The sequence below is a fragment of the Sphaeramia orbicularis genome, chromosome 17 (genome assembly GCF_902148855.1).
Source record: "Sphaeramia orbicularis chromosome 17, fSphaOr1.1, whole genome shotgun sequence".
In the NCBI taxonomy this organism is placed as follows: Eukaryota; Metazoa; Chordata; class Actinopteri; order Kurtiformes; family Apogonidae; genus Sphaeramia; species Sphaeramia orbicularis.
Genome location: NC_043973.1, coordinates 37,615,901 through 37,643,477, shown reverse-complemented (window position 1 = coordinate 37,643,477; position 27,577 = coordinate 37,615,901). Strand labels below are relative to the sequence as shown.

Sequence of the window (27,577 nt, the reverse complement as noted above, 5' to 3'; positions counted from 1 at the left end):
GAAATAATAGGTGTAAAATACAGTTTGTCATCTTTTCATAGTCATCAGATATGACCCATTTGGATGTTCAGAAGCTCCATAGTTACCGTAGAAACACTGTCATCTTCTACAACATTGATTCACCAGTAAAGCCCATGGAGTTGGATCAATGACAGTGGATGGACACACTGGGTTTATGTTCAGTTACTGATAGATTTTGCTGAAAAAGTCCCTTTTTCTTCAATTTTCTCTATTTTTGATAAAACAATCTTTAACTTTACTCTGAGTTTTCATGAACATCTATATGATCAGTAAATTAAATGTAGGGAAAATACCTGATTTCACTGGAAAAAAAACCACAAAACACAGATGTTAATATTACAATAAATGGTGGTAAATCACTTTAGGATGCTTCAAGGTAAAGAAAAATTCATTTGGGAACTGCTACAAATGTCACACTGGGCCTTTATGGGTTAAAAATAAAAGTAAGAACAGAAAGTGAGATGAGTAATTATCGAGTGCATTAGAAGGATGTACTTAAAGAGGGATATGCGACCCTAAGTATATGTTTACAAAACAAATATGTCAGATCTAATTATATATGCAGCACATGAAACAGGCATGGAGACAGAACAACACTGCCCTCTAAAGTTTATTGGGGCTGCCTTACAACACAGTACAAAAAAAAATAAAGTCAAACACCTTCTAATTGCAACATTTAGAAGATTTCAGTATGTGGTAACACACACGTCGATTCCTTTTACAAGATCCTGCCTCAAAACACAGTGGAACTTTGATGTTTTTCGTCCTGACATAACATTACTCAAGGTCGAATCTTTGTTTACACAGAAAGTCCAATGATGTCAGCGCCTGACGTAGGACATTGTGTAATTTGTCTTTTTAAGTTTGGGTTTAATGAAAGAACAAAGTGTTAAATCACATCGTTAGGTTGGGATGTTCATGCCTAATCAAGTCTAATATATAGTAACATATAACAGACATAATACATGAAGTTAATGTTAAATATAATACAATATATTTATCAGTGTGTAAAGAAAAGATGCATGGTGTGCAAGAGTCAACATGACTCATTATGAGAGCTGTTAAGGAATTACATTTTTTTTTTTTTTTTAACTTATAACCTGTGACTCCTGAGGTATTGCAAGTGGAAATACATTTTAACCCAGGTATGAAAATCTGATAAAACACCTCTTTGTTGAATATACACTGCATGCATTTCTACCTTTTTCTATCTCCGACTATCCCAGCCTAATACAATATGAAGTAGCATATTGTTTCTCTTTTTTAGACACAGTTGATCCATCTTTGTGTCCTGTATCTACTGTAACTGTGCCTCCATTACCCAGGTGCTCCAGAAGAGGTTGCTGTTTAACGCTGGTTTGTTCAGACCGTTTTCACTGAAGGCTTTGGATGCTGTCTCAGACGAAGAGCCCTGCCTCGCTGGAAGCTGATGTGGAGGAGGCAGCGCTGCCTGAAGCCAGAGGCTGCACAGATATCTGGGTGAATCTGAGGGAGTAGGCCGCCTTTCGGCCCTGCCTCCACTGGATCCCTCTACGGCGTTCTGAGCGACCCTTTGGTTTCATGTGGAAGTATCTGCCATTCAGGTTGGTTTCTCCACAAGCGTTGAACCACCAACCACCTACAGGATCACAAATGAAAGCCAATGTCAATGACTATCAATACATTTACTTAGTTACTGTACTTGACCACAATTTTGTAACCATCTCAATCATAGTATTTTTTTTTATGGCATGATAAGTATTTTTGAGTAGTTTTATATTTACTTTTACTTCATTACATCTCAGAGGCAAATATTGCACTTTTTATTCTAAAACATTTCTATGCCAATTAAATATACCTGCATAATACTTTTTACATAGTATATATAATTAAAGGAGTAACTAAAATCAGCTCCACACTGACAAACTACTACATCGAAATGCTTTTAGTGATAAAAATTAAATAAAAAAATATACAATAATAATATAGCTTTTTCCAAAAAACTTAGAGCTAGTTTTTGCTGATAAATATGTACTTTTACTTTCCTATTTTTAAATAACACCTCTATTTGCAGTGGAATATGTCTATGGAATTATATTTGTGCCAGTTTCTTGAGCGAGCAACGATAGCTTCTGAGCGCACAATTAGAGATTTTGAGCACATAAAAATATATTTTGCAAGCACATCAATTATATTTCAAAAAGAAATTATGCTTGAGCAAACAAAAATCAATATTGTGCTCCATAAATGCGTTTGCATGTTAGTTTTACTCATAATGTTCTCTCACAAATTCTTTCCATGGCGCACAAACAGACCGCTGCGCTCGCTCACTTTCCCCTTCCCTCTCTCGCTCAACCTCCCTCTCCCTGCGCGCTCAGGTTGTCGTGTCCGCACGCTCAACTTGACACACACGTTACAATTGTGCCACAAAACCAACCAATCGGAGAGCTTGCGGAAGTACACTCTGATTGGCTGTTCGCTCTCCAATTAGCTCGCTAGTAACATTTACCCGAAAAAAAAGCGCTCGACGAGACAGACACGGACCGGAAGAGGAGGAATTGATTCTACACAAACTTCGGTCAGTATTTATTATTATTATGATTATTGTCTCATGTCATACCACTACTTTGTTTAGTTTTTGTACTATAGTGCCGTAATGTTAGGACTGCGTTGTCAGGGTTTACATTATATCTGTTTATTTGTATAAGTTCGTGTAGAATCAATTCTTCCTCTTCCGGTCCGTGTCTGTCTCGTTGAGCACTTTTTTTTCGGGTAAATGTAACTAGCGAGCTAATTGGAGAGCGAACAGCCGATCAGAGTGTACTTCCACAAGCTCTCCGATTGGTTGGTTTTGTGGCACAATTGTAACGTGTGTGTCAAGTTGAGCGTGCGGACACGACAACCTGAGCGCGCAGGGAGAGGGAGGTTGAGCGAGAGAGGGAAGGGGAAAGTGAGCGAGCACAGCGGTCTGTTTGTGCACCATGGAAAGAATTTGTGAGAGAACATTATGAGTAAAACCAACATTTATGGAGCACAATATCGATTTTTGTTTGCTCAAGCATAATTTCTTTTTGAAATATAATTGATGTGCTCGCAAAATATATTTTTATGTGCTCAAAATCTCTAATTGTGCGCTCAGAAGCTATCGTTGCTCGCTCAAGAAACTGGCACAAATACAATTCTATATATGTCTACACTAGAAGAAATTAAGACTCAGTGAATACATTAAAAAAAAAACTATATTTCAGGAAAAGTTACCTTTAATAATTATTGTTTAAATCCTTTATTAATAACATTTCAACCAATTTCAGCAGAAATAACCTAACAAAATAATAAAGTAGAAAATGAGGAAGTAAGAAAATGTATTTATTTTACTAATTTTGAAGTAACTGGTTTAATTATTTTAATCTTTTTTACTTTACAATCATTTACAGTCATGGCCAAAAGTTTTGGCACTAAAACATATTAACTCTTTGCATAGATATGACTTATCTGTTGATTACGCTGGTCAACAACAAATTTATTGTTTAAGTTTTTTGAGCTGATTTAGGATAATTTTGGTGTGCTGAATCCAAAAATCACATTAATTTTGCTCAATCAGGTCAACTTTCTGAACTATGCTACATATTGGCTTTTTAACATTTTTGCTTACATTTATGGGCATTTTCACATCATATGACACAAAATTCTTTCATATTTCTTGCAATAAACGAGTTCTGAAGATTTTACTTTTGCCAATTTATGATTAATGTTTTTTTTAATATTACAGGTGAATGAAATGGCTTCGACTAGAAGATCTTGCAAAAATAAGCCTGATGTATTCTGCTACATCTGCGGTGAATACACCACTGTACCTAACAGGAATCCTATTAGAAAATGATTTTTTTTCTCTTAAAACCTATTTTGGGTGAGAACTATATAAAAAATCAACTGATAAAGTCACAAAAATGTAATCAATTTTGTGAGAAGATCAAATTTTTCAAAATCAAATTAGCAAAAAAACCTGACCTGATTGGGAAAAACAGATGTCATTTTTGGATTTAGCGGTGCAAAATGGTCCTAATTCAGTTGAAAAAACCTAGACAACTTACAAAAAACATTTTTTTGTAACCCAGTGTTATTGAGTTTGAAAAGACTGGAAGAAAAAAAAAAAAATTCTACAAAGTTTGAAAAAAAAAAAAAATGTGTCACTGCCAAAACCTTTGGCCGTGACTGTAATATTGCAGTTAAGCTACACTTAATAACATTTTTATGATTAAAAAGGTATTATACTATTTTCTTACATTTCTTTAGGAATAAAATTCCCTAAAATTATTCAAATAAATCTAACAAATAAGTGTCTTGAGACTTTGTAAACACAGAAATATTTAGGGACTTGGGGAATCAAAATATATAGCATTTAATAAAATATTAGGTGAATGAAAAATGTTTTAGAGAGGTTTGGTTAATTTCTTAACTTACCTTTAAATTATTTCTAACTTGCAATCTACTCATTTATCAGACATCACTTTGGTGACATAATAGTTGTTGTTTTTTTTTAACAATCAGTCATCAGTTTTTTTTTACTGTACTGTACTTTTACTTAAGTTATTAAAAGATAAGTCAACATGTAGTAAAAATTTCCTACTTTAACCCTTTCATGCATAGTGGTCACTACAGTGGACACTTATTCTACAGCTGTTGTCTTGTATATTCATGAATTTAGCTGTTTTAGTTCCATATCAGCCAACACAGTGGACGCTCATGCATCATCTCATACACTGACATGCATACCATTACTGTAACTTTACTGTTCTTGATAAACCTGATCCAGAGTAATATGTTTAAGTGTAAATCAATTGTTGTTATTAGTCTGTAATTAACAGTTTTTGTAAAAGTTTTGTTTTTGTTTTTGTTTTTGCATATTATCTCCACAAAGTGAGTAATGACTGGTGTTAAAATGTGAGAAAACATCAGATTAACAGCATTAAACATGTCTGGTAAAGGTTCATACTGTCTTCCACATGTAATTATTGTAGGTAATTCATTTATCAGACAAACTAGTAAAGCAAGTAAACAAACAACTACCACTGTCTGAGAAATGAATTACCCATAATAAGCATTAAAAATGTTTTTATGTCATAGTTTTCACACAATATATCAGTAAATACATGTTTATTTGCTCCCAAAATTAAACACATGATTTCTAGCTGAGTGGACATTTTTGGAGCTCCATGAAAAATAGGTTAATAGAAAAGTTTTTTTAGGCATGCTGTTTTTTTCATGCCTAAAGAGGAATAAAAACACGAAGGAAAAAACATCTCGATTGAGGGTCTCATAATTTGTGCATGAAAGGGTTAATGTAATAGCGCATGTTGCATGGTTGTAAATCTCATCATGAATGGACTACTTCATGAGTGGTCTGTACCTGTGTAGTTTTGGGCACAGTTGTCGTCCTGGTGGTTGTCATTGTCCTTGTCCTTGGTGGAGAACATCATGCCTGTGTGGTTACTCATGGGGTCGGGCAGATCTCCAGATAGATGTGTGAGATGAATGGTATAGTTGCTCTCAGGGCCATCGAGATAAAATCTGTATTCAATAAAACGCCTGCTCTGTTTCCAATCTTCCAGCTGGATGTGAAGGACAGAGTTGCCCTGAGCAGCGAGGGAGTGAATCTTCCTGAGGCCGAGCCAAAACTCTCCTGTGAAAGACACGGTGTGGAAAGCTCAGAGCTGAAAGGCTTTTACAGGTGGCTTTGAAAAGCACTAATAAGTATTTAGATCCTTTACTTCATCAAAAGGACAACGAAGTAAAAGATCTCCTTCACAAGTCCTAAGTGAAAAAAATCCTTCTTAATTAAAAGGCCATATTTCATTTCATGTATTAGGATACTCATTAGCTAAAAGGGTACTGAAACTATTCTTCATAAGGTCCACAAAAACTTCACACTGTGGCACATGAAGTATTTGATATGCACATTGAAATTTTACACAATGGACAAGACAATGACATTATAACCGAAACTATATGATAAAATATGTAAACAAGAGAATATAAAAATCCATATAATCTATTTATCTGCTTTCTTTATATATGGGGAGAATCAGAATAAATTTACATATTCACAATTGCTTCTTAAATCATGCCATTAGAAGCAAAAAAGGAGCTAAAGCATTACAGTAAAATGATTCTTATTATTTTTTTTTTTCCAGTTTCTTGGCTTCATATAAAGATCTTTAAAACTGGTATGAAAATGTAGTAAAGTAACAAGTAAAGGGTGACTGATGGCAGATCAGGGAAACGCTGATATTAAACAAATCCATCCATTTCACCAATTAATTAAATCCAAGATAAAATATACAAATATATGTCGAGGCCCAAAACGGAATCGGGCCCGATTCAGAATCAGGCCGGCCCAGAATGGAATTCTATTCTAGGCCGGCCTAGAATGGAATCCTGCTGCTATAATGTTATTTTTATACCATGTTTAATGCAAATGATCTAAATTATTACAAAAATCAGTACATGGAATTTGCAAATATGTGAAAAAAATGAAACAAACAACATTTTAATTGTAAACTATAATACACTTTATTTACAAATAGAACCTAGTGGTACTCCCCACCAATATATGGTACAGTGAAATAGACTGAAATTGACAATAGTTACTCAAGGTATGTAAGACTGAAAATGTAAAATTATGACAAATTATGGAATTATGGATCATTTGCATTAAACATGGTATAAAAATAACATTATAGCAGCAGGATTCCATTCTAGGCCGGCCTAGAATAGAATTCCATTCTGGGCCGGCCTGATTCTGAATTGGGCCAGATTCCGTTTTGGGCCTCGACATATATATGAAGATCAGGAACGTAAAACTCAAAGTAAGCTATCAACAAATATGGAAGGAACATCTAACCCTAAAAAAAAACATCACAGGGATTTCTTAAAACTTTATTGAGCTACTGTTTTGACTCAAAGTTACTCATAGTTGAGTAGTTGTTTCTAAAGTGTCCTATCATCGCCCAGCTCTAGTAAAAAGTACATTTAACAAAAGTGTTCTGGTGTAGAGGTATGAAGTTGTATGAGTGTAAATACTAAAGTAAAATAAATGTACCTCAATTGCATCAAGTTTAAAGGAGCAGTTACACTTTCACTCTTAAAGACCTATAGAAATATTTTAGTAGTGACTTTCCAATGAACATTTCCGAAGTGATTTATCAGCATTTATTATAATATTATCATAAAAAAATCCTAAAATGAAAACTTTTAACAAAAGCCTCAAAAGCTGGCTAAAGCAAAATCAGAGATATGAGCATTTTTAACAGTTCTTCAGACTGTCCTTTGACGAGAGCAGACGTATGCTCCCCCCTCCCCTCCTGTCTGCCCTTGTACTCTGTGTTTCCTCCTGTCCCCCACACTCCTACCAAATCCACTGAAAAAGTTCCACCATGTGACCATGTGTACTGTGTGTATATTGTATGTCGTCTTCTGTATGTGCTTTCATTATCCTCAATTTCCGAAGAAGGGGGTCTATGGCCGCACAACTAGGTCTGCAGCAGCTCGATGCTCCTAATCATCGATCTTAATTTCATTTGATGTACTGCACATTGTACTGTGCTGTCAAATGACAATAAATGCTATTCTGATTCTGTACTGTAATTTTATGTAACTTTTATGTGACTTTAAATATTTACATATGCTGTACATACACATACATACAGGGTGGGGAAGCAAAATTTACAATATTTTGAGGCAGGGATTGAAAGACAGTGTATGACCAATTATTTTATTGAAAGTCATGAGAATTTATTTGCCACAAGAAAATTTACATAATAGAAAATGTTTTTATTCTATGTGTCCTCCTTCTTTCTCAATAACTGCCTTCACACGCTTCCTGAAACTTGCGCAAGTGTTCCTCAAATATTGGGGTGACAACTTCTCCCATTCTTCTTTAATAGTATCTTCCAGACTTTCTCGTAATAGTTTTGCTCATAGTCATTCTCTTCTTTACATTATAAACAGTCTTTATGGACACTCCAACTATTTTTGAAATCTCCTTTGGTGTGACGAGTGCATTCAGCAAATCACACACTCTTTGAAATTTGCTTTCCTGATTACTCATTAGGGCAAAAGTTTCTGAAAAGGTATGGATAATAGTGTTAGGTATGATTATGACATCAGTATATGTTTGGTTTCAAAACAATTGACGTAGTGCCTGCTGAGAAAAAACAACTAAATGTTCATTGTAAATTTTGCTTCCCCACCCTATACATATATACACACAGAGAGAGAGAGAGAGAGAGAGAGAGAGAGAGAGAGATTTTAACATCTGTGATTATAGCATGTCATTTTATGCAACCTTAAATCTTTCTTTCTTTCTTTCTAAAAGCCTGACTAGGGACTGGAGATGGAAACTACCAATAGTTATAATCTCTTTATGTGAATCATCAGTTACTACAGCTTGTTTGTAACAGGTAGAAGTTATACTATGTAATTTGCATTATCCCTATCATATAAAGTGCATAAATACATTTTAAAAATCCTCTGCATTTTGCATTTTTAAGTGAAAATCAACTATTTTCCTGTATTTCATTTACTCATGATGTGGAGGTTCATAAAATCTCTGAGTAAATTCAAAGTTTGTCATATTAAAACACAGGAAATTGAAGAAATAGTTCTTTTTCAGTAAAATTGATGATTAACTTAACATTAAAAGAAGTATGTACAGCCAGTGTGACTTTTACTATTGAATAAAAGCTGCAGAAGACGACAGTGTTTCCATATTCACTACAGAGCCCCTGAATGTCCAAATTGGGACAAACTGTCATTCAAAATGACAATGAAAAGCTGAGAATTTGTAATTTACCTAAGTTTTTTTTAAAGGTATTGATAGGAATTACTGTAGGTAATTAATTTGTCACACAGGGGTAGTTGTTTGTTTACCTGCTTGACTAGTTTCAGCTGTATTGTTAGGATTAAAGGTACAAAATTAAAATATTAAAATTCAGATCAGTATATGCTTTGAGTCGTCGGCAGCTGTTTCGGTCTTTAAGTTTAATTGACAGTTATTATGAAGTGAGAGAAAAGGTGTTACATGTTTAAGAGGTTAGAGTTGTTTTTTCTACTATATGAATGATTTAAAAAAAAAAGAACACTTTGCCTACAAAAAGATTCAACCCCTCACTGACGTACGTTTACGATGTACGTTTTACTTATTTACACCTTTTAAACACCCAGCCCTGGATAAGCGGCAGAAAATGGATGGATGGATGATTCTCACCTTTAAAATCCCCAAATCCATCTACATATTTGTCCCAGTTTTGATCAAAATTCACAGAACCATCCCTTCTTCTCTGGATGACTGTTGCTCCTTGGTTTAATTAATAAAGAAAAAAAAAAGAGTAAATGATTATATTTAGTCACAAAGAGACACACACAGTTAAAGTTAAAAACAGTACTATTCTATCCTGGATGCTGTTCTTAATAGTCAAACCTTTACTCATGTCACAAAAGGCCATGAAGGGCTGCGATCTGTTGGGTCTGATGACGTAGACCCCGGTGACTCGCTCCCCTCTGTTGAACAGTTCACTGCAGTCTGATGGCAGATCTATTTTTAAAATGACCAAAATCACAACATTAGGCTGGAAGCTGTGCTCCATTTGGCAGCAAAGTGTTCATCTCCAGCAGAGAAATGGACATCTACATGCGACTTAAAGGTCATCTTTACAGATCAGCAGCACTAACAGAGAACTGATTGCTCAGTCAGCGCTGATTCTCCCAAACTGTGTAAATGTGAAGCAGAAAATTGAAGGAAATGCCCCGAACTTAAACCGTAAGCACTGACACGGTTTAATGGAATACTTAACCTCTGTGGAGTTTGTACGAACATGTATGACAAATTCTTAAAATCGGTTTGGACATTTTGTTAAATTTACAATCTGTCTTACTCATCATTTCAGTGCTGTTGGTGGAGTGTGAGGTCAGATAAGTGGTGAGTGTCGGGGCTTCAGCGTTGAACATTTCAGGCACCTTCTCAATGGTTTCCTGCTGGTGTGTGCTGGCTATAACCTGAAAAATATATTAGGGAAACACTTAAGCTTCGTGACATAATCCTCATGATGTAGAAATACACTTTCACATATATTAAACTTTGAAAGAGTGCAAAAGTGACAAGTTTCTTAACCCTGTAACACCAAAAGTATCATATTTGATACATCATGAGTTTGGAAGCCCTCTACATGATCAGTGTGATATTCTTTTTCTTGAAAAACCTGATGTATACAATTAGATACACTACAAACAAAAAGTGAAGGATATTTCTTTTTTTTTTTTTGTCATTTTTTTTGTCATTTTTGCCATTTGTAAATAAACTATGTCTGGTAGGGATGGGAATCGAGAACCGGTTCTTTTTGAGAACTGGTTCCCAGTAGCTCAATTCCTTGGAATCGTTTACCTGCCTGCTTAATGATTCTGCTTATCGATTCCGCCTTCGTTGTGCATGCACGATGACGTCACACGTACGGTGCATTGTTTTGGTCAGAACGTAGCAAACATGGCACTGAGGCAGAAACGGTCTAAAAGACCACACCAGGTCCACTTACTTGGAACACTGTCAAAGCTTCCATGTCCTCAAAAGGGTGGAATCCCTCCAATATCCTCAAACATTTGTCCTCAACATGTGAATCATTTACAGGAATGTCACGTATTTGATACTCTACTTAACGGCGCTTGTGAATGTAGCGGCAGAGTGAATGCCGGACCGGCTCCGGTGTGGGCAACAAACGTCGTAACTCCTCAGATACAAGTTTCCAAAGGTAAGAAGGGAAAGGAAATGAGGTGCACAACAACGGGAGACAAGCCGAGCCGAGTCGAACTGGTTCCACGTAGTAGAAATGCGGCAATAGAGGAATTAGTAAAGAGTCTTTAGTTTCCGGCGTCATCTGTTATTATTATTTGTACATACTGTATATGTTATATTTTCTGTGCAGAGATGGAAATATAAAAGACAGTTAATGCAAACACATCCGTTTGTACTCTTTTATTCCCCCACCCAATGAGAATCGATAAGAGAATCGGTAAGGAATCGGGTCGATAAGCAATATCAATAATGGAATCGGAATCGTTAAATTCTTAACTATTCCCATCCCTAATGTCTGGTCATTAAAAACATGTGTTTCAATTCACACACAAAAAAGTAAAAAGTGCTGTGCAAGAATCCCAACTGGAAAAAAAACAGCCCCAAAATTAAAAATATCCTTAACTTTTTGTTGACATGATCAGTGTGATGTTGTTTGTCTTGAAAAACCTGATGTATAGAATTAGATACATGCAGTACACGGATAATCCACCAGGGGGGAGGAGTTCATTCACCAGAGGCCTTTCCAGTGACACTACAAGACTGTCATTAATGAGGAAGGAGGAAGAACTTTGGCAATTTTGGAAAGGAATTACCAATTTGTTAGACATGTTTGCGTTATATTGTGTTTTTGTTTGTTCAAAAATAATAACATTTGAGCATTGAGACCTGATGTATCAAATATGACACAAAATTGAAACACATACATGGAAAATTATATTTGAAAAAAATGTTTTTGTGGTTGTTCAGAAGGACCAATAAGGCTCCAGTTTCAGAGAAAGTTAGTGATTTAATGGTTCAGGCTTTATAGGGGTAAGTATGAATTTTGTGCTTTGGATGCTTTCAGTACAATTGTTTGTCTTTATGGAGGTGCTGAGGTTATTATAACTAAATATAGAATTTACACCTAAACTCTTAATTTAAACAAACACACTAACAGAAAGCCTCAGATCAACTGAAACACTCAGTTTATTTAAATCCAGGTTAAAGACCCACCTGTTCTCAGCTACATTTGGATAGAGTTCTGATTCAGAAGTTCAGATCTGCACTGTTTCTTTTAAGCTGAAAGATTTTTTCTGTTTTTTTTCTTTTTCTTTTCATGCCCATACTTTTTATTGCTTCTCCTGCACCCCACTGTAATGCTTTTAATGTTTTATGTAAAGCACTTTGAATTGTCTTGTAAATGAAATGTGCTATATGAATAAACCAGGCTTGCCTTGCCTTAACGAAAAGCAAATGAATATAAAATCTTAATTCAGGCTGAATGTTTAAGACATAAAGATCCAGTTCTACTGTACTTTTGTGTCAGTTCCCAAACAAAATTTTCTCTCTATCTAACATTTCTTAAGTGATTTATCACCATTTATTATCATATTATCTTCTGTAGTTTGCATTTTATAAGTATGAACCAGGTATTTTCCTGTATTTAATTCACTGATCATGTAGATGTTCATAAAAGCTCAGATTATTTTGAGGGTTATTATATCAAAAACAGAGAAAACTGAAGAAAAAGTGACTTTTTAAATATTATATATCATTAACTGAACATAAACCAAGCATTTCCAGTCACTGTCATTGATCAAACTCCATGGGTTTTACTGGTGAATCAATGTTGTAGAAGATGACTGTGTTTCCATGTTCACTACGGAGCCTCTGAACGTCCAAATGGGTCATATCTGATGACCATGAAAAGATGACAAACTGCATTTTACACAAATTATTTACATGTATTGATAAGATTAGTGGATCAACAGGGATCAAACATTTTAGTTCAGAAGGTACTTTTGGTCAGTGATGGATGTTTAAACCTCAAAACAGATAAAAAAATAAAAAATCAATAATTTAATTATGACTTATTTAAAGTAAAATATTCTCTGAACTTATCGAACTTGAGTTAGTCACGTTTGTTTAACTGTCCATATTTCTTTGTTTTCAAAGGTTAATAACCTGTAAATCATCCTGTGCCTGAAATAAAATTAAAGGAGAAAAGGAATTGAGTGGCCCAGCGTCCTCTATTGGTTCAAGCAGGTATTCATCAAATAAATAACTCGACAATAACTTCATGACATCTGTTCTAAAAATTCACTGTAAATTATTTATTATAACAGCTCTACCCCATTAAAGTTTCTTTACACTGGTGCAATCACTGCAAATCTAACTTTTCTCTGTCTGTTTTCAAACTTTAGAGATTGGCACAGAAACACTGAGTGTAAACCGTCACCCACAGTCCATCTGGATCAGACACAGGACTCAAACAATCAATACACCAGTCATCTGCCAAAACCTCTGTTTTTCTAGGAATATTAATCTATTATGTCACCAGTACATCTGTGTCTATTCTGAAGCCAAGTTCTTTACACTTCAGAACTTCAATATCTGCATTATCTTAAGCACCAACATCTCAGTGCTCTAATACTAAAAACAATTTGTTATTTCAGTAACTATTGATTTATTTAGATTTATCAATGGTTATTTTATATGCAATATTTCTTGTGTTAATGTACATTGGATTAAGGAGACCAAGCAGTTTATCATCTTTGTACTGTGCATAATTGTATACGACGAATCAAGTTTGATCTTAATTTGATCTAAAGTTTGTTTCTTTGCTTACCTTTTCCTCCAGCATCTTGATCTGAGTCCTCTGATGGTTGAGCTGGTCACTCTGTTCCCTCACAGCCTTCAGCAGCTCCATGATGCTCTGCTCCTGGCTGTGGATCACATCCTGATATAGAGAAAAACAACCTTTAGATCAGTGGTTCCCAACCTTTTTTGGCTCGTGACCCCATTTTAACGTCACAGATTTCTGGCGACCCCAGACATTCAAAACGGAGACTTTTTTTTTTTTTTTTGCTAAAATTAATTTGTTTTTGATCATGTAATAGTTTGCTATACTATGTTGCAAATAAATATTAATTTTAGATGACATTTAGTCTATATAATGTATATTTTTATGGACAGAGGCAATAAATCCAGGTGTAGGTTACTGCACAAAGGGAGAATTTTATTTTCCTTGGTCAGGATATGTACAGTCAGTCCAGCTGTGATTTACAAGGAGGACAATTGATACTGAACAAACAAGAACTCAAACTATGAATTATGAAAGAGCTGCAGCATCTGAAACTGACCACAATGAACATTTGAAAGATAACACTGGTCTACAGTTTTTTAGAAATGATTTGCTTCAGAGATTAAATGTGCTTCATGTTACGTATTTTAATAAGATTAATTGGAAAATAAATGACAAAAGTGCCGGTTTACTGATGTTTTCAAGGTATATAATTAAGTGTTATTACACATATATATTGGTTTATGTACATTTATATAATAGTTTTATAAATCTTCCACTAAATAGAACCTGTAAAGTGAATGTATTCTAATGTGCAGACAGTGTTTTGAAGTAGATCTTGTAGCTCTGAGACAAATATTCCTTTTGAGTCAAACCCATTCTCTCGTTAATTCTTGAATTTCACATTTTGACCCAAGGCTGTATCTTGGAAAGTTCAGCCAACCAGCATTTTTGACTTGATTTTTCTTTATCAGTGACTCTCATGTGGTAAAATTTCATTACTTTTATTCTGGAAGTATTTTCCTTGTAGACCAGTGTAAACAGAACCACAGTGCTGCAGTTTCAGCTTCACAGTTTGTGATGTCTTTTATGTATTGTGATTGTCTCTCTCAACTCACCATATCTTTTTAATTAGTAAGTTTTTATTTTTATCAAATACTACAAATTTCAGGCGACCCCAAGGTTGAAAAACACTGCTTTAGATGATCTATTAAAGAATGCATTTAATAAACTATCCGACTGTACATCTTCTAAAATAGCTTTGAATGTGTTTTTTTTTTCTTCCAAAAGTGGACATTGACATTTTTATTAGCAAAAGTTTAATTGTGCGAGACCTTTTTATTAAATTCTATAGATACTGTGTTTGTCAGGTCATTTTTGTATTGCATTTATACATCTACACATACTAATTACTGTATTATAGTGTGTACTATACAACAGAGGATGCTTTTTGAGAATTTTACAGAGCAGATGGTCCATGTCCATTGTTTTCCACCTGTGTAATAAGAGCATTTCCAGCTGTACGTTCCGTCATAACATAGGTGACTCACCCTGAGGCTGTTGATCTCTGCCACTTGGTCGCTCGTTACCAGACCCTGGGACAAACTGCTCAGCTTCTCCTCCAGACCCTCCACTTTGTTCTGCAGTTGACTCTTCTCCTGCAGGATGTTGTCCATTTTGGAACTGATCTGAAAGGACAGGTCCATAATCTCTTCATTGTTGGCTTTCAGCACCACCGTTGTCTTCTTCAGCTCTTCTTCTTCTTCTTTAATCTCACTGGCCATTACTGACAGCTGGTAGAAGGAGCGGTCAAAGATGTTGAGTTTCTGGACGATGTCATTTATCTGACCCTTTGTTTTCTGCACAAACTCCCGCAGGCTCTGACCCAGTTGGAGGAGACCGTTCGCCAGGAGACGCACGTCGTCCAGAGCAGCAAAGCGGGACCGGGCTTCAGGTGTTGGCTCTGGCTGGAGAACAGAAGGATCCTCCTTAACACACAGGACGGTGCAGGCCACAGCCAGGACTAACAGCAAAGGAGTTAGTGTTGTTTTCATCTTGCTGTGGGTGGTTTTATGAGACCAACAGGCTGCCCTGTCCTTCCTCTGTGACTGGACCAAGAGGCACTGACAGAACGTCCTAGGCTTTATATGCAGTGTGGATTCAGGTGAATGATTAACCTCATGTGATCAGTTCCTGAATGGAGGATGTACTATCCTCCCACTGATCAGCACCAGAGTGTGAGTATTTTCATATCTTCATTGGTGTTACTTCACAGTTAGATTACCCTCATGGAGGTTATATAAATGATTTAGAGTGTTGTTACTGATTTGATTTATAATTGTTTATAATTTATTCATCATTTAATTTTCTTTAATAGAACAATTATAAACAGTGACGAGAGTGACCGTTTTTTGTCAAATAGTGAACCCACCTTTATTATTAAAGTTTTGTATGATAGATAGATAGATAGATAGATAGATAGATAGATAGATAGATAGATAGATAGATAGATAGATAGATAGATAGATAGATTGAACGATAGCTAGATAGTTAGAACGATAGAATGATAGATAGAATGATCGATAGAACTATAGAACGATAGAACGACAGATAGAACGACAGATAGATAGATAGATAGAGAGAGAGAGAGAGAGAACGATAGAATGATAGAATGATCGATAGAATGATAGAACAATAGCTAGATAGCTAGACAGATAGAATGATAGATCGAACGATAGATAGAACGATAGAACAATAGATAGATAGATAGATAGATAGATAGATAGATAGATAGATAGAACGATAGAACGATGGATAGAACAATAGATAGATAGATTGACAGATAGATAGAACGATACATAGATAGATAGAACGATACATAGAACGATACATAGAACGATAGATAGAACGATAGATAGATAGATAGATAGATAGATAGATAGATAGATAGATAGATAGATAGATAGATAGATAGATAGATAGATAGATAGATAGATAGACAGAACGATAGAACGATAGATAGAACGATAGAACGATAGATAGATAGAACGATAGATAGATAGAACGATAGATAGATAGAACGATAGAATGATAGAACGATAGAACGATAGATAGAACGATAGATAGATAGATAGATAGATAGATAGATAGATAGATAGATAGATAGATAGATAGATAGAACGATAGATAGAACGATAGATAGAACGATAGAACGATAGTACGATGGAACGATGGATAGATGGATAGATAGATAGATAGATAGATAGATAGATAGATAGATAGATAGATAGATAGATAGATAGATAGATAGATAGATAGATAGATAGATAGATAGATAGATAGATAGATAGTACTGCAAAACTCCTACCATACATACTTTACATCAGAAGTAGAACTGCAGTATGCCAGGCTGCACAGATGGGAGACAAACACAAGGGAGTTACACTGTTGTGTTATACAGTCTGACAGAGGAAGGGGATGATCAGTGTATGATCACCTCAAAAAAAAAAAAAGAAAAAAAAAAAAAGTTGCTGTGTGTTTGTGAACTTCAAATGATCCCTTTACATCTGCAGGGGGTGTGGGTCTGTTCCTCCCCCTCCATTCCATCATTTTTCTACAGTACATCAGACTGCATTCCACATCCACTTTATCTCTTTAACCAAAAACAAAAAATCCCATAAAAGTCACGAACAAACACTAAGTCTAACAAGATCCTGTTGTATTATTTAGTGGACACTAGTTGCTTTTCCATTGACCCTCAAATTGCATGAGTATAACTTACGCATAAAAATGTACCTAATGGAAAAACGACAATTTCGCCAAAACTCTTGTTTGTCGATTAAAAGTTTTTGCGGTGACAAGAGGTGGTTGTTCGGGCGTAGTTTACATTATAGCTCTGTTAGCTTAGCTCTGTTTTTAGACAGAAAACAGCCACAGTAAAACACCTCAGTTTTCTGTATGGTTTGTTTTGTCAATAGCAGCGCTAAAGATAGGATCAACAAACAGCAAATTAGCAAAGATAATACATCACATAATAACTTTATACCTTTTTTAAGCCTCATCATGAAACTTTCTTTTGATTTAGACCTGGATCCAGTGGTGAAAACAACAGAACTTCTAGGTTTTATCACTGGTTGCTTTTCCATTGACCCTCAAATTTTACGAGTATAACTAGCACATAAAAATTTGCCTAATGGAAGAACAACACTTTCACCAAAAGTCTCGTTTTTCCATTAAAGGTTTTTGCGCTGGCAAGAGGTGGTTTTTCGGGTGCAGCACAATTGGTATATAACACAAAACTGTAATGGAAAGACCTTTTTCTGCAACTAGAGTCAGGTGAATTAAAAAAAAACAGATGTTGACGGACGTTACAACATGCAAAGAAGAAGAAGAAACATGTTGCAGTATGTGTGGACACACCAGGAAACCCAATCATTTTTTAAATTTAGTACGAGACAAGGTTATTATCGTTAACGAAAACGAACGAAATGACGAAAACTAAAATTGAAAAAACATTTTCGTTAACTGAAATAAATAAAAACTCTAATTAAAAGAAAAAAACGATAACTAACTGAAACTGTATTGTGTGGTTACAAAACTAACTAAAACGTATAAAAATTATGTATAAAATTCCCTTTGTTTTCGTCTTTGTCAATGTCGGATTGATATGAAATTGATTTATTTCGCTCCAGCAGTTTGAGCTAGCAGCACCATAGGACACTTCACAGTCTGTCATGTCTGGTCACTGGTGGTCTCCAGTCGTCTTCTGGTCCCCACTTTACCTGGAACATACAGACTAAAGCTGGGACAAAGCAGCACAGTCCTGTTTGGGATTTACTTTAGTGATACATGGGGTGTTTTTCTTTTCTTTTTTTTTTTTTTTTGGCTCACTGTGTGTGAGTGACAGAGACAGAGCAGAGCTAAATGACTACATCAGACAGGTGTTGAACTAGCATCCAGGTAAAAACTGGAGAGTTTATCACCATGAAAAGGCCTTCCAAAGCCCTTAACTGCACAGTTTAGAAGAGGAGAAAAGAGGAGGATGAAAAGTAATCCAAATACAGAGGTATGGAACCTGTTAGAATGTTAAAAAACGTTTGATGTTACTAGCTACAGCTAGCTGAACTGAAATGAAGCAAAGTTGGCTAATAATGGAACTGGAGATGAATAAGATATGAGAGATCTGCTAAGGTGTGGTTTACTGATGATGGACTGGGTTATATATGTTTATATACATTTCTTTCTGGTTTAACTGCTGGTTAGCTGGTTTATATATGTTTCTATCTGGTTTAACTGCTGGTTAGCTGGTTTATATATGTTTCTTTCTGGTTTAACTGCTGGTTAGCTGGTTTATATATGTTTCTATCTGGTTTAACTGCTGGTTAGCTGGTTTATATATGTTTCTATCTGGTTAAACTGCTGGTTAGCTGGTTTATATATATGTTTCTATCTGCTTTAACTGCTGGTTAGCTGGTTTATATATATTTCTTTCTGGTTTAACTGCTGGTTAGCTGGTTTATATATGTTTCTATCTGGTTTAACTGCTGGTTAGCTGGTTTATACATGTTTCTATCTGGTTTAACTGCTGGTTAGCTGGTTTATATATGTTTCTTTCTGGTTTAACTGCTGGTTAGCTGGTTTATATATGTTTCTATCTGGTTTAACTGCTGGTTAGCTGGTTTATATATGTTTCTATCTGGTTTAACTGCTGGTTAGCTGGTTTATATATATGTTTCTATCTGGTTTAACTGCTGGTTAGCTGGTTTATATATGTTTCTATCTGCTTTAACTGCTGGTTAGCTGGTTTATATATGTTTCTTTCTGGTTTAACTGCTGGTTAGCTGGTTTATATATGTTTATCTGATTTAACTGCTGGTTAGCTGGTTTATATATGTTTCTATCTGGTTTAACTGCTGATTAGCTGGTTTATATATGTTTCTATCTGGTTTAACTGCTGATTAGCTGGTTTATATATGTTTCTATCTGCTTTAACTGCTGGTTAGCTGGTTTATATATGTTTCTATCTGCTTTAACTGCTGGTTAGCTGGTTTATATATGTTTCTTTCTGGTTTAACTGCTGGTTAGCTGGTTTATATGTTTCTTTCTGGTTTAACTGCTGGTTAGCTGGTTTATATGTTTCTTTCTGGTTTAACTGCTGGTTAGCTGGTTTATATATGTTTCTATCTGGTTTATATATGTTTCTATCTGGTTAAACTGCTGGCTGCTTTGTGCATCTCCTCTCATGCTTTGCACATCTTCGCATTGTTTTCACGTAAGTTACGTTGTATATGGATCACACACACACCCCCAACCTGCTATAGGGAATTTATACGTCATAATGTACATGTGTTTGTGTCTCTGCTCAATCAATGAGTCGCCCTAACCCCACCCCCAAATAAAGTGTCCAGAGTAACCCACTGATTCGCGCCTCACTACTTTCTTTGAATAGGATGGAGAGGAAGATAAAATATATGAAATAACTAAAACTAATACTAAAACTAAACTAAACTAAACTAAAACTAAGCATTCAGAAAAAAAACGATAACTAATAAAAACTAGCAAACATGCTCTAAAAACTAATTAAAACTAACTGAATTAGAGAAAAAGAAGTCAAAACTAAATAAAACTAAACTATAATTAAAAATCCCAAACTATTATAACCTTGGTACGAGATAGAGGGGAAATATATAATAATAATAATGAATATATCTGTAAATCAACACCATATGTACGTTCGTTGCCATGTTTATGGAATGACTTCTCATGTCATTTTGCAATAATAAACAAAGAAATCATTGCATTTGTGATTTAATGGAAAATCCGACATGACGCACTTCTGTTTTTTTCGACATTTATCAAATATCGGTAAAGTTTTGCGTAGATGTCCAATTAAAAAGCGACTACTGTAGGTGGGGCAAATTCACCTCTACATCCTACTAACGATTACCCACTGACCCTTTAAACCTCAGATCTCATTGGTTATTTAGCTTCATTTGTTTTTTTTCCCATGAGAGAGAAAACAACCTTATTTAATGTGTATTAATAAGTTACTAGTATTTAACTAAAATCTGAGATTTAACAGAATCAATAGGTAGATCAAAAGTGCAGCAGTAACTTGGTCTTTGCAAACAGGGGATCTAAATAACTTTTGCTTATTCATGATATAAAACTAAATCTAGGATAGTTGTAAAGTGGTGCCTTTTCAATGCACAGAATATTGGACGTATACATGAAAAAAATATTACAACACTGACTTCACTAAATACAGAAGTGAGGTTTTCTACATCACATTTGTACAAACCAGTTTTTCAGTTTTACAATTTTAATGCCCCTTAACCCCCCTTAATATGGGGCAAGTGACTATTTTTGGTCATTTCCATATACATTACAAGACAGTGATAGCAACAGTTATTGTGAGGACAGTGAGTCAACAATCTCAGGTCCAATGTGGTCTCCAGGGTCTGTAAGGCCCACCTGTGCATGAACAGTGAGTGGACCTGCTTTGTTCGGTACCATGAAGTAATGGTACTAATGGAAGGAATGTGACAGGTGTCTGGATCTGCCCTTATGTTGATCTGATGTTCTAAAATACATATTCCTTTCACCTTACATGTGTTTTTCCTGTATTTTTTATATATACATCTTGGATTTTTTTTTTTTTTTTTCGCCACTTATGGGTAAGGAACCAATTATGGTAATTTCACAGACATTGATTTTCTACATAACACTGGTCAACAACAAATTTATTGTTTAAGTTTTTGAGCTGACTTAGGATAATTTTGGTGTGCTGAATCCAAAAATCACATTAATTTTGCTCAATCAGGTCAACTTTCTGAACTATGCTACATATTGGCTTTTTAACATTTTTGCTTACATTTATGGGCATTTTCACATCATATGATACAAAATTCTTTCATATTTCTTGCAATAAATAAGTTCTGAAGATTTTACTTTTGCCAATTTATGATTAATGGTTTTTTTTAATATTACAGGTGAATGAAATGGCTTCGACTAGAAGATCTTGCAAAAATAAGCCTGACATATTCTGCTACATCTGTGGTGAATACACCATGATTTTTTTTTCTCTTAAAACCTATTGAGTGAGAACTATATAAAAAATCAACTGATCAAGTCAAAAAAAATGTAATCAATTTTGTGAGAAGATCAAATTTTTCAAAATCAAATTAGCAAAAAAACCTGACCTGATTGAGAAAAACAGATGTCATTTTTGGATTTAGCGGCGCAAAATGGTCCTAATTCAGTTGAAAAAACCTAGACAACTTGCAAAAAACATTTTTTTTGTAATCCAGTGTAATAAAAAGTTTAGAATAATTTCACAAAAGTAATAAAGTCTTGTCATGGCCTCCAATAATACACTAAGGCACAGGTGTCAAATATGCGGCCCGGGGGCCAAAACCGGCCTGCCAGAGGTTCCAATCTGGCCCGCAAGATGAAGTGCAAAATGCAAAAATGACCCTGAAGATAGCCCTATCAGCCCACCTGCGCGCCAAAAAAATTATATTAATATTCATCTACTATAAAAATATAATGAATCGGGACAATGGATGTTTTTTTCAACTTTCGCTCAAAGTTTAGACCCTAATGTTAATAAAAGTACATCAAAAGTGTATTTTAGTGCAAACTTTAATGTTCAAACATGATTTTTAATCTTTGTGGGGTGAAATATACGCTATTAAAAATCTCCGACACGAACAATTAATTTATGCCTATCATCGTCGATCCAGCCGAAAAAAACCAGGTGAGGATAAAAAATTCCAATTTCTCTTTTAGTTTGTTAAAGTTTACTCAGGCATAGTAATAGATACAATATTTTGGACAATGGGAATAGATTCTGTGCGGTCTCTAAATGTCCATAGACACTAAGAACATCCATATGAACCTTATTATTATTAAGTAATTCTTCATTTACTTCGGGTTTGTCTTTTTAGGCGTTTTTCCCCTGAAAATATGGTCAGGGTTTAACAAGTTAACAGTCAAGGGCATCAAACTCAAAAATAACAGCATAATAACCTAGAAATAATGACTCCAAATTTTCTTCTTGGTTTATTGTGAGAAAAATAATATGACATTATGCCTATAAATAATGGCAACAACAATTTTTACTCTTTGGTTTATTGCAAAGAATATTAAATTCTGATATACTTTAACAATAAAATGTCAATAACCTGAACAAATATGAACAACCTGAAATGTCTTAAGAAAAATAAGTGTAATTTTAACAATATTCTGCCTGTTTTGTGTCTTGGTAGATCTGATCTGTAATGCACATGTAGAAATCATAAGTTGAGGCATAATACTGATAAAACTGTACTTATTTTTCTTCAGAAATTTCAGTTTTTTCCAGTTATTCACATCTTTTTTGTTTTGGATAGAAATACTTTCATGTTTTAATGTTAGTTTTTGCACTAAAAAATTTGGAGTTGTCATTATTTATAAGCTATTATGCTATTATTTTACTGGTCCGGCCCACTGGAGATCAAATTGGGCTGAATATGGCCCCCAAAAGAAAATGAGTTTGACACCCCTGCACTAAGGTTAAAATTTAAAATTTCAGAGTATTTCTATGAGTGCCCTATAAAGGGTTAAGTTATGCTTTTTTTTTTTTTTTTTGCTATTACAAATTCACAAGATTAAAAGTGAAGGTACTGTCATCAAAATACAAGTTAAATAACAATCATGTTATTGTCCCTCTGCTCAACAGAGGATACGCAATGGCACACCTCAGTCAAAAACGTAACAAATACGGGAATTTTCACATGATCTAAAATGTTTTTCATTAAAGTGGGACACTGAGTTTTGCAATGACCTATAGTGACCTATGCCGAGGCCAGGACTGACCTATGTCGTTACATGACTTATTTTTAAACAGGAAGCTGACCCAGTTTACCTGTAGTATTGATTGTGAAATGGGACTGTAATGTTCATGGCTTTTCTGATGATTTGCTTGACATATTTTGACCCAGTAGATGTGAACTACATTCCATATCATGTATTTAATGTGGGAAATCGAATGAAGCGACATATATGTGTAAAAATGAGCAGATTTTTTGTTTGTTCATCTGTCTGTTGGCAAGATAACTCAAAAAGTTATGGACGGATTTGGATGAAATTTTCAGGAAATGTTGATACTGGCACAAGGAACAAATGATTACATTTTGGTGGTGACCGGGGGGACGACTGATCTGCCTTGGCAGAGGTCTGCGCTCTCCGAGTGCTTTTCTAGTTTTAACACTTTTACAGCACAGTAACAACTTATTATGGAGTTTGCAAACAAACCTTTTATTTGATAAAGTGCGCTGGGGTTCTTCTGTGTCTTGGGAGTGAGGAAAGGTGTCCACTTATTCATGCCATGCCCTAGGGTTCCCTAGACATGAATTGGGGGCTCATCCGGGATGCCCCTCCAACCACCACTAAACATTCATACGCATTCATACACCAGTGTGAGTAGCAGCACTGAAGGCAAAGAGGGTGAAGTGTCTTGCCCAAGGACACAACAGCACATGACTGGGACAGAGTGGAATTTGAACCGAATGAGGTTTTTCCAGCCAAATTCTCGCCAACCTTTAGAGCTGGTGGATGTTTGCTGTGTTTTACACATAGAATGCCACTCACTTTCAGGCACAGTCATATTCAGTTCTGATTTCCAATTTGATTTAACCCTTTCATCCATGAATTATGAGAACCTTAATCAAGATTTTTTTTCCTGAGTGATTCTCATTCCTCTTAGGGCATGACCCCCCCCCCCCCAATCCTCCAAAAAAAAAAAAAAAAAAAAAAAAAACCCAATGCAATTGAATTTTTTTTTTTTTTATTAACCTATTTTTCATGGAGTTACAAAAATATCCACTCACCTGGACATCATGTGTTTAATTTTAGAAACAAAAAAACAGGTATTTACTGATATACTGTGTGAAAACTATGAAATAAAAACACGTTTAATGCTGCTAGTCTGATGTTTTCTCACATTTTAACATACTCTAATACTATTTATTACTCACTTCATTGAGATAATACACAAAAAAACACCAACTTTTTGTTTAAAAAAGCAACAACAACAACAAAAAAAAACCTGTTAATTACAGTCTAATAACAATTAGCAGTTTTTTTGTTTTGTTTTTTTTTTTTACACTCAAACATGTCACTGCAGATCAGGTTTATCTAGACCAGCAAAGTTACAGTAATGGTATGAATTACAGTGTATGGGATGATGGATAAGTGTCCACTGTGTTGGTTGATATGGAACTAAAACAACAAAATCCACAAATATACAAGAGAACACCTTTGAACAACTGTCCAGTGTAGTGACCACTATGCATGAAAGGGTTAGCATAGTGAAACGCCACTTTAATTAAAAGTCCGCAGAAGATAATAATATTTTTGCGGCACCACTTTGACCTTTCTGTTGTGTACACTCCCCTTCAACTTCAGGGGGAGTATAAAGTGAGATATAACCGCCTACCCAGATAAGATGATGACCCGGGCACTCTTCTGTTAAATGTTAACTGCCCATATGAGAGCTGGGTTACCTGCGCTCCACATAGTGTGTTTACACAGTAAATACAGTCCACAACCTTTCGCTATACTAGGGTCTCTGCTCTGTAGATGTGGGTGCACAGTGGATCGCATTTATGAACCATGAGTAGCTGCAGGCTAGCCTCAGAGGATAAAGGGCTTATAAGGGCCACGGAGAGTTCAAGGGCTCATTTGTGTGATAAACAAAGGAAGGATATATACACATTATACATAAATGGATAAATGATGAAGATGGAACATTAGGCTGTAATCAATTTTTCCATAATTACCTCCGCCAAGTAGGTTATGTCATCAGTCATGTCTGTCTGTCAGTGGGATTACACATGAACTACTGCATCAGGTTTGATGAAACTTGGTGGAAGGGTACAGGAAAGGAGAGTAAACCCATTAAATTCTAGAGCAAGGGCAAAAGGTGGATTTTTTTTTTTTTTTTTTTTTTTTTTTTAATAGATGCCCTGTGCAGCCCTTGTTATTAATGACAGGGGTGGCTCCAGCTGGGTGATGTGCTTTTATCTCATCACAATGTCATTTTTTATATTACATTGTGATATGTCCCTAAGAAATAAGTGGATATACTTATCAATATTCTTTAATATTACAATAATTGTCATATTTTGGGCCTCCAGGGTTTATATTTTCTTGCACTGGTAAATACAACCAAAAAAATAATTAAATATTTAGTGTCTTTTTTTTTTTTCTTTAAATTTGATCTTACTGGTGCATGTTTTTCTTTATACTTTATTTTTACATACACATTTTACAGTATACAGAACAAACAAATAAACAAAAAAAAAAGACCACAACAGTTAGACCGTCTATAGGTTCAGCCTTTAGACAAATAAAATATAGACTGATGTAGGACAAATTAGGCAAAATAAGTCAAAAATAAGTATATGTAAGTCTAAGATTACACAGGTTCAAGGATTTCTTTGATTAACATAAACATCCCATTTTTCCCCAATATTTTTTGGAAAAATGTCAGTAGGGCACATGCTCCTGTTTTAACACAATTTACTCGCTTCAAATGTTCAAAATCTAGACTTAAAAAAAAAAAAAAAAAATATTTTGACCATGATAAAGTTTAAAAGCACAAATACCATCTGGTTTGTTCAGCTCATGCTTCACTCAGGATGAAACCTTTAAACTGTAAGACATAATGATTTGACATTTATTCTGATCATCAATATCAACTGATTTTTATTCTGATAACCTTTCGGCAGGCCTACTAGTGGCTGTAACGTGAACTGCAGTGAGCATCCTGTGTTTCTATGGAGTTTGTGTTGGAGTTGATTGGTGACATTATTAGACTCTATTTCTAACTAGTGCTCTACATCCCAGTATTTTTAATTCAAATGTGCAATAACTTGTTTTTTTACCTTTTAAAGTAAGTAAAGTAAAGTAAAGTAAATTTTATTTATAGAGCACTTTTCACAGAGTCACAAAGTGCTTTATCAATTCAAATCAGAAGTTAGTATTAGTATTCTTCTTCTTCTTCTTCTTCTTCTTCTTATTATTATTATTATTATTATTATTATTATTATTATTATTATTATCACTTTTTTTTCTGATCAGTACTCTATTTTACAAGTGTGTATTTGTGTTTGTCTGTGCAATAACTGTTTTTATATGTTTTAGCTGTGTTTATGTTTTGTTTCTGTTCTTATTTATGTCTTTTTCCAACTCCGTGACTCAGGGAAACGCACAAGAATTCCAATGTACCGATACTGCTATGTATCTGTGCAAATAGCAAATAAAGTCTATTCTATTCTATTCTATTCTATCCTGGAAACCAGTCCTCGACAAAGTCTTGGGTTTCACACTATGGTGCATTTACACCTCAGAAATATCTAGATCAGGGGTGTCAAACTCCTTTTAGTTCAGGGGTCACATTCAGCTAAATTTGATCTGAAGTGGGCCGGACTAGTAAAATAACATAACATATATAACAATATAATAATATATAAATAATGTCAACTCCAAACTTTTCTCTATGTTTCAGAGCGAAAAAACTGAATTTACAATATGAAAAAGTTTACATCTACAAACTATCCTTTCGAACAATGTGAATAACATGAGCAAACTGAAAAAAATAAGCGTAATTTTAACAATATTCTGCCACAGTTTATCATTTCCACATGTACATTATAATTTACAAATACACAAAACATTTAATAACAGACAGAATCTTGTTAAAATTGTACTTACTTCTCTTAAGACATTTCAGGTTGTTCATATTTGTTCAGTTTATTCACATTTTTTGCAAAATTATACTTTGTTTTAGTGTAAATACATGAAAATATTTACATTTACATAGGGAAAAATTTGGAGTTGTCATTTTTTCTATGTTATTATGATAGTATTTTACTGGTTCTGCCCACTCGAGATTGAATTGGTCTGAATGTGGAACCTGAACTAAAAGGATTGTTAATGTCTTCAGTGTAATTTTTGCGTTTCACAAATTCATCCCAAGGGCCGGACTGGACCCTTTGGCGGGCCAGATTTGGCCCCCGGGCTGCATGTTTGACACCTGTGATCTAGATGATTAAAACATGTAAATTTATGAACATTATTTGACAAATAAAGCGTAAAATTGGAGAGCAACTTATGCACGAGTGGCA

At 34.8% G+C, this 27,577-nt stretch overlaps 1 protein-coding gene across 1 annotated transcript; it reads right to left on the bottom strand.

Moving 5' to 3' along the window:
- Positions 1–652: 652 nt before the first annotated feature.
- Positions 653–15,460, bottom strand: LOC115436539 (angiopoietin-related protein 3-like). The gene is made up of 7 exons (XM_030159406.1): positions 14,957–15,460; positions 13,452–13,562; positions 9,933–10,053; positions 9,479–9,592; positions 9,266–9,361; positions 5,408–5,680; positions 653–1,639 (listed from the first exon to the last, which is right to left on the bottom strand). The coding sequence occupies exons 1-7, from the start codon at positions 15,458–15,460 to the stop codon at positions 1,419–1,421; spliced, it is 1,440 nt and encodes a 479-aa protein (XP_030015266.1). The 3' UTR covers positions 653–1,418.
- Between the last annotated feature and the right edge of the window lie 12,117 nt (positions 15,461–27,577).